General features: G+C 50.9%; 1 protein-coding gene across 1 annotated transcript; it reads right to left on the reverse strand.

The window, feature by feature from the left end:
- Positions 1-7,283: 7,283 nt before the first annotated feature.
- On the reverse strand, positions 7,284-8,625 carry LOC132567525 (protein ABHD16B-like). Its single transcript, XM_060233205.1, has one exon. It carries the CDS (start codon positions 8,623-8,625, stop codon positions 7,291-7,293), a length of 1,335 nt encoding a protein of 444 aa, XP_060089188.1. The 3' UTR covers positions 7,284-7,290.
- Between the last annotated feature and the right edge of the window lie 1,752 nt (positions 8,626-10,377).

The raw sequence follows: 10,377 nt of genomic DNA on the forward strand, positions 1-10,377 counted from the left end.
ATGGCCAAACTGCATTCTCCACACTGCCAGCTGGTTTGGCCTGGAGAAGTGACTTAAAGAGAGAAATGTCTTCTCCAAGCCAGCTGACTGGGCAGTGGGGGCTTCAAGAGACACGCCATATGTGTGAAAGAGCCACGTGTGGCTTGAAGTGTGTGTGCACTTGAAATACCTTGAATTAAACTTTGTTGGTCTTAAAGGGCCCACTGGGCTCAAACTGGATTCTGTGGATGCTGTCAGTGGTGAGCAAGGGAAATAATCCTTTGCGGCGATGTCTATTTAGGGAACTTTAAAGAAGGGAGGAGAACTGTATTTACCTTGAAACCAAGAAGCTTGCCCCAGAGCAGAGACCTCCTTGAAGGTCTCCCTTCCCGGAAGAAGAAGATGATGATATTGGATTTATACCCTGCCCTATACTCTGAATCTCAGAGCAGCTCACAATCTCCTTTCTCTTCCTCCCCCACAACAGACACCCTGTGAGGTGGGTGGGGCTGAGAGAGCTCTCCCAGAAGCTGCCCTTTCAAGGACAACTTCTACGAGAGCTATGACTGACCCAAGAGGAGGAGTGAGGAATCAAACCCGGTTCTCCCAGATAAGAGTCCACACACTTAAACCACTACACCAAACTGGCTCTCACCCTGCTTAGCCTCTGACTTAAGGTGACCCCAGCCAGGGGCTTTCAAGGCAAGCGAGAAGCAGGGGTGGCGGCCATGGCCTTCCTCTGCAGAGCCTTCCTTGGTAGTCTCCCTTCCAAGTACCAACCCTGCTTGGAGGCCCTCCCCCGCTTCAGGGTCATCAGAAAGCGAGGGGAGGGGAGGGAAAGAGGGGAATGTCTGCTGGGAACTCTGTTTTTCCCTAGGGAGATTTATTCCCATAGAAAATCATGGAGAATTGATCCGCGGGTATCTGGGGCTCTGGAAGGGGCTGTTTTTTGGGATATAGGCACCAAATTTTCAATATATCATCTAGTGCCTCTCCCCAAAGTACCCCCCAAGTTTCAAAAGGATTGGACGAGGGGGTCCAATTCTATGAGCCCCAAAAGAAGGTGCCCCTATCCTTCATTATTTCCTATGGAAGGAAGCCATTGAAAAGGTGTGCCGTCCCTTTAAATGTGAGGGCCTGAACTCCCTTTGGAGTTCAATTATGCTTGTCACAGCCTTGATCTTGGCTCCACCCCTAACGTCTCCTGGCTCCACCCCCAAAGTCCCCAGATATTTCTTGAATGGGACTTGGCAACCCTAGAGCCCCAAACGAATGAAAGGCATTAAAAAGGTGTGCAGTCCTTTTAAATGTGATGGGCAGAACTCCCTTGGAATTCAATTATGCTTGTCACACCCTTGCTCTTGGCTCCACCCCAATGTCTCCTGGCTCCACCCCCAAAGTCCCCAGATATTTCTTGAATTGGACTTGGCAACCCTAGATGGGGGGGAGAGGGAGGGAAAGGTGGAAAGAAAGCAACTTTAAAGGCATTCTCCAAGTTGCCAGCTGGCTTGGCTTGGAGAAGTGATTTAAACAGAAATGCCTTCTAGTCCCTTGATGGAGTGGTGGGCGCTTTGAGAGCTACACAATATGTGTGCGAGAGTCACATTGGCCGCCCCTGGGCTGTACCATGACACCTTCCCTTACCAGTAATAGGAAAGCATACATAAGTATTTTTTATTTATTTATTTATATTTATTTACGTTATATTTATATCCTGCCCATTCCGTACAGACTCAAGGCAGCTAACGGAATAAAATAGACAGTAAACAAAACGATATTAAAATGAGGGTTGCCAAGTCCAATTCAAGTAATATCTGGGGACTTTGGGGGTGGAGCCAGGAGACTTTGGGGGTGGAGCCAGGAGCAAGGGTGTGACAAGCTTACTTGAACTCCAAAGAGAGTTTCGGCCACCACGTTTTACAGGACCGCACATCTTTTAAATGCCTTCCCTCCATTGGAAATAATGAAGGATAGGGGCACCTTCTTTGAGGGGTCATAGAATTGGACCCCCTGGTCCAATCTTTTTGAAACTTAGGGAGTATTTTAGGGAGAGCCACAGGATACTATACAGAAAATTTGGTGCCTCTACCTCAAGAAACAGGGCCCCCGGAGCCCCAGATACCCGTGGATAAATTATCCATTATTTCCTATGGGAATACATCTCCATAGGGAATAATAAAGTTCCCAGCAGACATTTCCCCCCCCCCCGCTTTCTGATGACCCTGAAGCGGGGGGAGGGCCTCCAAACCAGGGGAGTCCCCTGCCCCCACCTGGGGATTGGCAACCCTAATTAAAACAATAAACCAATAATCAGATCAATGACAATGGTGCTACTTCAGGCGGGTCATGTAATATTTTCTTTCTCATGCGCGCAGCTAAAAGCGCGATAGATCCAGACGTGGTGGCAGCCCTCTCCCGAGAGATGTTCTACGCCATCCGAAACAGTTCAGTCTTGCAGGCCCTGCGGAACTGCGATAAATCCCGCAGGGCCCTGATGGCTTCTGGGACTGGGAGGGTGTTCCAAAGTATTGGGGCCACAACCGAGAAGGCTCTTGCTCTGGTGGACCTGAGCCTAGCCTCCTTCAGCCCAGCGACAGCCAAAAGATTTTGAGAACTTGATCGCAGTGCTCTCTGGGGAACATGTGGGGCAAGGCGCTTCTGCAGATAGATAGGTCTTAGACAGGGGTCATTTTGTAGAGAAATAGGTGGTGGAGCTCATCCAGGGCTTGTTATGCAGCTGCACCTACTATTCAACAGACAAGGAGGTGGAACTCTCAGAAAGGTTTAGGGTTGCCAAATCCAATTCAAGAAATATCTGGGGACTTTGGGGGTGGAGCCAGGAGACATTAGGGGTGGAGCCAAGATCAAGGCTGTGACAAGTATAATTGAACTCCAAAGGGAGTTCTGGCCATCACATTTAAAGGGACGGCACACCTTTTCAATTCCTTCCTTCCTTCCATAGGAAATAATGAAGAATAGGGGCATCTTCTTTTGGGGCTCATAGAATTGGACCCCCTGGTCCAATCTTTTTTAAACTTGGGGGGTATTTTGGGGAGAGGCACTAGATGCTATACTGAAAATCTGGTGCCTCTACCCCAAAAAACAGCCCTCCTCAGAGCCCCAGATACCTGCGGTTCAATTCTCTATGATTTTCTATGGGAATAAATCTCCATAGGGAATAATAGAGTTCCCAGCAGACATTTCCCTCCCCTCCCCCCGCTTTCTGGTGACCCTGAAGCGGGGGGAGGGTCTCCAAACCGGGGGATCCCCTGCCCCCACCTGGGGATTGGCAACCCTAGAAAGGTTCAGGAGCTGTGCTCCTGTGAGTTCCCACTGAATCCGAGGCCTGGTCCTAGGCCATATAGGGCTTTAAAGGTTAATACCAGGACCCTGAAACGGATTCGGTACGCAACAGGTAGCCAGTGCAGCGCTCTCAGCACAGGCTGAATGTACTCCTGACAGGGAACCCCGTTAATAGCCTGGCTGCAGCATTCTGCACTAGGCTTCCCAATCCCCAGGTCCCAGAGGGGAAACCCCCCCCCCCCCGGTTTTACAGACTCCCCCCCTCCCCCAGCCAGCTGGCCGGCGGGGGAAGCCCCGCCCCCAGAGCCATCATGCACCTCTATGAACAATTCCCATAGGGAATGATGGGGAATTGATCGGTGGGTATCGGGGGCTCTGGGGGGGCTGTTTTTTGAGATAGAGGCACCGAATTTTCAGTATAGTATCTAGTGCCTCTTCCCAAAATACCTCCCAAGTTTCAAAAAGATTGGACCAGGGAGGTCCAATTCTATGAGCCCCAAAAGAAGGTGCCCCTATCCTTCATTATTTCCTATGGAAGGAAGGCATTTAAAAATTTGTGCAGTCCCTTTAAATGTGATGGCCAGAACTCCCTTTGGCGTTCAATGATGCTTGTCACACCCTTGCTCTTGACTCCGCCCCCAATGTCTCCTGGCTCCACCCCCAAAGTCCCCAGATATTTCTTAAATTGGACTTGGTAACCCTATTCTGCACCAGCTGCAGCTTCCGATTCTGACTCAAGGTCAGCCCCATGTGGAGTAGGGTTGCCAATCCCCAGGTGGGGGCAGGGGATCCCCCCGGTTTGGAGGCCCTCCCCCCACTTCAGGGTCATCAGAAAGCGGGGGGAGGGGAGGGAAATGTCTGCTGGGAACTCTGTTATTCCCTATGGAGTTTTATTCCCATAGAAAATAATGGAGAATTGATCCATGGGTATCTGGGGCTCTGGGGGGGGCTGTTTTTTGAGGTAGATGCACCAAATTTCCAGTACAGCATCTAGTGCCTCTCCCCAAAGTACCCCCCCAAGTTTCAAAACAATTGGACCAGGGGGTCCAATTCTATGAGCCCCAAACGAAGGTGCCCCTATCCTTCATTATTTCCGATGGAAGGAAGGCATTGAAAAGGTGTGCCGTCCCTTTAAATGTGATGGCCAGAACTCCCTTTGGAGTTCAGTTATGCTTGTCACAGCCTTGATCTTGGCTCCACCCCTAATGTCTCCTGGCTCCACCCCCAAAGTCCCCAGATATTTCTTAAATTGGACTTGGCAACCCTAATGTAGAGAGCGTTACAGTAATCGATTCTTGAGGTGACCGAGGTGTGGATCACTATTGCTGCCATCGTCATAACTGACTTATGGTGGATCCAGAAAGAGGCATTCAAAGCAAGCTTGAAGCAGAGGTGACTGGCCATAGCCTTCCTCTACAGAGCCTCTTGGTGGTCTCCCTTCCAAGAACTGACCCTGCTCGGCTTCTGAGATCTGATGATCTGCCGCTTTTCCTCCCCCGTGGGCATTGCTACTTAGCAGAAAGAGAAGTGTTCTCCGCTGCCCCAGAGGAAGGGTTCTGCTTCCTCCGATCTCCAGACTCCCCCGCACCACCGCACCGCATGTAACCACCCCAGGTATCTCCTTCCTCTTTACCAGAACTGCAGCTCTTGACACGTCATCGTAGCCCTATTTTTCTGGAAAGCCTGTTAATAGCCCTGAGACCTCACAGCAGGAGGTGGGCAGAACCCAGAAAGGAAGTTCCACTTTCTCAACCCAGAGGAAGAGAGCCGGAACCTTGCGTGGCTTGGCACCTTCAGGAGATAGACAATAGACAAGGGACATTGGTACTGTGGGGCTGTGGTGATAGGGTTGCCAAGTCCAATTTAAGAAATATCTGGGGACTTTGGGGGTGGAGACAGGAGACTTTGGGGGTGGAGCCAGGAGACATTAGGGGTGGAGCCAAGATCAAGGCTGTTCCAAGCATAATTGAACTCCAAAGGGAGTTCTGGCCATCACATTTAAAGGGACGGCACACCTTTTCAGTGCCTTCCTTCTATAGGAAATAATGAAGGATAGGGGCACCTTCTTTTGGGGCTCATAGAATTGCAGCACATCGTCTGATGCCTCTCCTCAAAATACCGTATGAGTTTCAAAAAGATTGGACCAGGGGGCCCAATTCTATGAGCCCCCAAAGAAGGTGCCCCTATCCTTCATTCTTTCCAATGGAGGGAAGGCATTGAAAAGGTGCGTGGTCCCTTTAAAGGTGATGGCCAGCACTCCCTTTGGAGTTCAATGATGCTTGTCACACCCTCGCTCCTAGCTCCACCCCCAATGTCTCCTGGCTCCACCCCCAAAGTCCCCAGATATTTCTTGAATGGGACTTGGCAACCCTAGATGTGATGGGCTCTAGTCCCCCCCAGGTTATGCTGGAATAAAATCCTATTCAACTCTCCAGCACCGTAAGAATCCTGCCCATTTTTGCTTTAACAGACTCTCACGCGCCTTCTGCTCTAGAATTAGTATCCGCAACACTAATCATAGAGGAGGCCCTAGTGGTGGGACATGAGAACTGCGGGGTGTCCTCCTGGCTAGAAAAGGGACTTTTCTGTTTCGAATGAGTAATACCAGCATGGGTAGAATTCTAGCAGGAGCTAGGCTTCCCAATCCCCAGTTCCCAGCAGGGGATCCCCCGGTTTTACAGGCTTCCCCCCTCCCCCAGCCAGCTGGCCGTCGAGGGAAGCCCCGCTCCCACAGCCATCATGCACCTCCATGAACGATTCCCATAGGAAATGATGGGGAATTGATCTGCGGGTATTGGGGGCTCTGGGGGGGGGCTGTTTTTTGAGGTAGAGTCGCCAAATTCTCAGTATAGCATCTAGTGCCTCTCCCCAAAATACCTCCAAAGTTTCAAAAGGATTGGACCAGAGGGTCCAATTCTATGAGCCCCAAAAGAAGGTGCCCCTATCCTTCATTATTTCCTATGGAAGGAAGGCATTTTAAAAGGTGTGCTGTCCCTTTAAATATGAGGGCCAGAACTCCCTTGGAGTTCAATTATGCTTGTCACACCCTTGCTCCTGGCTCCGCCCCCATGTCTCCTGGCTCTGCCCCCAAAGTCCCCAGATATTTCTTGAATTGGACTTGGCAACCCTAGCAGGAGCTCCTTTGCATATTAGGCCACATCCCCATGATGTAGCCAATCCTCCAAGAGCTTACAAGGCTCTTTTTTGTAAGCTCTTTGAGGATTGGCTACATCGGGTCTGTGCGGCCTAATATGCAAAGGAGCTCCTGCTAGAATTCCACCCCTGAATACCAGGTTCCCGACCAGGATGAACCTTGAGATAAGTTTGTACAGGAAAGTGGAGTTACAGAAGAGAAGCCAGTTTCTGCAGGCAGACGATGGCTTTGGAACTAACCCGTGCTCAAAAGGTTAAAGCTGAAAGTGCCAAAGCTGGATTGCAGCACAGGAAAGCAAAAGTAATGGCAACTGAGTAATTAGATCAAGATGGGTTGCTGGGTGTTAGTCTGGAAGAAGAAGAAGAAGAAGAAGAGGAAGAAGATATTGGATTTATATTCCGCTCTCCACTCTGAATTTCAGAGTCTCAAAGCAGCTCGCAATCTCCTTTCCCTTCCTCCCCCACAACAGACACCCTCTGAGGTGGGTGAGGCTGAGAGAGCTCTCCCAGAAGATGCCCTTTCAAGGACAGCTCTGCGAGAGCTATGGCTGACCCAAGGCCGTTCCAGCAGGTGCAAGTGGAGGAGTGGGGAATCAAACCCGGTTCTCCCAGATAAGAGAGCTCTGGCTGACCCAAGGCCATTCCAGCAGCTGCAAGTGGAGGAGTGGGGAATCAAACCCGGTTCTCCCAGATAAGAGTCTGCACACTTAACCACTACACCAAACTGACTCTCAAGCCAAATCAAAGCAAGAGCTGTGATGTCTTCACAACTGCAGTCACAGAACACAACAGCTGAAATCTTAGCTTGTATTTCTCTCTTTCTCTCTCGCAAACCAATCCCTTGACTGTTCCAAGCTAGAGCTTCCAGGGCAACTGAAACTCCTCGGGTGGTAAAGTTCTCCCATGCGTGGTCACCACGTTCTTCATGTGCTTTTTGGCCAGGAAAAGGGCCAGCTGTTGTTTCTGTTTACAGGGGAGGTCCTTCCCAAGTCCCCATGGGAAATCGGCCTTCGATCCAAGACTCGCTCTGTAGCTGAGAAGCGTGTGGAAACACCAGTCTTCATCCACCTTGTACAAGTAGTGGTAGATCAGCAATTCCAACGGCAGGCTGTCAATCGACAGCCAGTGGTGCAACACTTCTTCTGCCCCGGAGAGGATCTCAGGATAACGGCTCTTCAGGAGCTGCAGTAGCAGCTGGTTGGCTCGGTTGGTCTTGATGATGGGGATGCGCTTCTCCGGGGTAAACTGGGTGCTGGTGATTTCGTCGAGGGTCCTCCGGATCAGCAGCACGGGCCCCGGGTAGTTGCACAGCTGCTCGGCCACATTGAGGTTGAAGTGCTCCGTCACCGTCTTCATCACTAGCTTCTTCCACCTTTTGTCGATCACCTTCATCGCCAATGGGATCAGGCCATCGAAGGAAGCGTCCAGGATCAAGGCGCCCAGTTCCGGATAGCTCATGGCAGCCCACGTGGCCGTGTAGCTCCCTAAGGAATAGCCGTAGATGGCAATCTCTGGCAGGCTAAAATTAAGGCGATGGATAGCGTACTGGAGCACCACTTCCATGGCGTTGACATCGTTCTTTGGGTAGGGTTTCCCGGTGCTCCTAGCGAAACCGGGATGATTCCACCCCAGGACGGAATACCCGGCCCTCAACGGGGTAAACAGGCAGCCCATTTCGTAAAAGCTGCCATTCCCTTCGCAGCAAATCACCAACCACGCCCCTCGCTGCCACGGATCTTTCCTGTTCCTCCTGTCTACAAACATGGTGTCAATCTCGTTTCCATCCCGGGCGATGAGTTTGGCTCGTTTCCCGCAAAAGTCCTCCATGAGGCGAGTCCGGCCCTTCACAAGCAAAGAGAGAGGGATTTTGTTCAAGAGGCAAACGGAGCCCGGGTAGAGCAACCAGCGGCCGAGCGAGTGAGCGATAAGGTACCTGGCCAGTTTGCTAGAGGATTCCTTCACGCTGTGGAGGATGCTTGTCTGGGTCAGACTCGGCTCTCCTTGATTGCCGGCCAGATGTGATCTCGAAGGGCTGTTGACGGCCGAGCTGCTGCCACCACCACCGCCGCCGCCGCCACCGACATTGCTGATACTGCTGTTCTTGAACTCATCACAGCGATATTCCACAGGCCAGTTCCTGAATAAATGTCCGTCCCTGATGGTCAAGCATGCTTTCATCCTGTAACACATGTCGTTCTCTAACGGCACTCGAACAATTCGGTTATGAGAATTAGGCTCCTCGGTTCTTAAGGTCTTACGTTACGCATGTCTAAGTTCTTTTAGCGATGTTCACTAGAATTCTATAAACATATCTTTCAGAAAGGGGCACATTGAAAGGAGAAGAACAGGGAGAAATGCCAACGAGGGACGTTTGGAGCCCAAGGGATGTCTAAAGGATCTCCATGTAACCTGGTGTGGACAGAGAGAAAGCCCTTTGGTCTCTTTGAGGTTACTGCTGCTGGTGGGGAGGGAGGGGTTGGTTTCCTGCAAAGGGCAACCGGGCACTTCCTCCAGGAGCCCTTGCAGACAGCCAATCAAGGCCAAGGTAATGATTAGCAAAGGTCAACTTCCTTTGTGAGCAATGCCCCACCTACTGAAGACCAGGCTGCTAGAGAGGCTACCATGGGCCTCTCTACCAGTGTGACCCCAGGGTTCGGGGCAGGGGTTTGTAGGGGGTAGAATGGAGCCCAGGCTTTACCCCACATATCCTGGACCCTTCCACAGAATGAAAGGCTTTCATAAGTTGGCCAACTCTGGGCTTCGAAATTCCTGGATATTTCGGGATGGAGACTGGAGAAAGCAGGGTTTGGGGAGGTGGGGTATAATAAGAACATAAGAGAAGCCATGTTGGATCAGGCCAATGGCCCATCCACTCTGTCACACAGTGGCCAAAAAAACCAGGTGCCATCAGGAGGTCCATCAGTGGGGGCAGAACTCTAGAAGTCCTCCCACTATGCCCCCCCCCAAGCACCAAGAATGCAGAGCATCACTGCACCAGAAAGAGAGTTCCATCTAAACCTTGTAGCTAATAGCCACTAATTGACCTCTACTCCATATAAGAACGTAAGAGAAGTCATGTTGGGTCAGGCCAGTGGCTCATCCAGTCTAACACTCTGTGTCACACAGTGGCCAAAAAAACCCCACAGGTTCCATCAGGAGGTCCATCAGTGGGGCCAGGACACTAGAAGTCCTCCCACTGTTGCCTTCACCCAGCACCAAGAATACATAGCATCATTTGCCTCAGATAGAAAATTCCAACAATATGCTGTGGCTAATAGCCGCTGATGGACCTCTGCTCCAGATGCTTATCCAATCCCCTCTTGAAGCTGTCTGTGCTTGTAGCTGCCGCCACCTCCTGTGGCAGTGAATTCCAGACAGTCCACCTTCCAAATAATGCCAGAGAGTCCACCTTCCAAAGATGCTATTTTCTTTAGGGGGAATTATTTCTGTAGTATGGAGTTCAGTTGTAATTCTGGAAGCCGCCCTGAGCCCGCCTCGGTGGGGTAGGGAGGGATATAAATCAAATAAATAAATAAAAAGATCTCCAGTTCCCACCTGGAGGCAGGCAACCGCAGAGAACCATTCCCCTGGAGGAAATGTCTGCTTTGGAGAGTGCACTGTATGACACTCCATCTCCAACCCTAGTTTCTGGCTGGATTTAAAGCCACTGTGCTCATGAACATGACCCATATCAATCGGCTATGGATTCTGGAAGAACTAACAGGGATTGATGGACCAGAGACTCTTCGAAGTCCTCCAATAGCGGTTCGAGGCTTGAGTGACCATAGCAACGAGCCTCTTGCAACATCACAGTTGGCTTCCTAGAACCATCAGGCTGGGAGGAACCAAGAGACCACAAGCAGAGCCATGGTGGACACCTGTGGGGTCTCACGGGAAGGGGAAATCCTATCCTTCTCCTAAGAACATAAGCCATGTTGGATC

Source organism: Heteronotia binoei, chromosome 2 (genome assembly GCF_032191835.1).
Source record: "Heteronotia binoei isolate CCM8104 ecotype False Entrance Well chromosome 2, APGP_CSIRO_Hbin_v1, whole genome shotgun sequence".
Lineage (NCBI taxonomy): Eukaryota > Metazoa > Chordata > Lepidosauria > Squamata > Gekkonidae > Heteronotia > Heteronotia binoei.

What these genes read in the sequence shown, in the direction of transcription:
- LOC132567525 (XM_060233205.1), bottom strand. Translation starts at nt 8,625, where the DNA reads ATGTGTTACAGGATGAAAGCATGCTTGACCATCAGGGACGGACATTTA.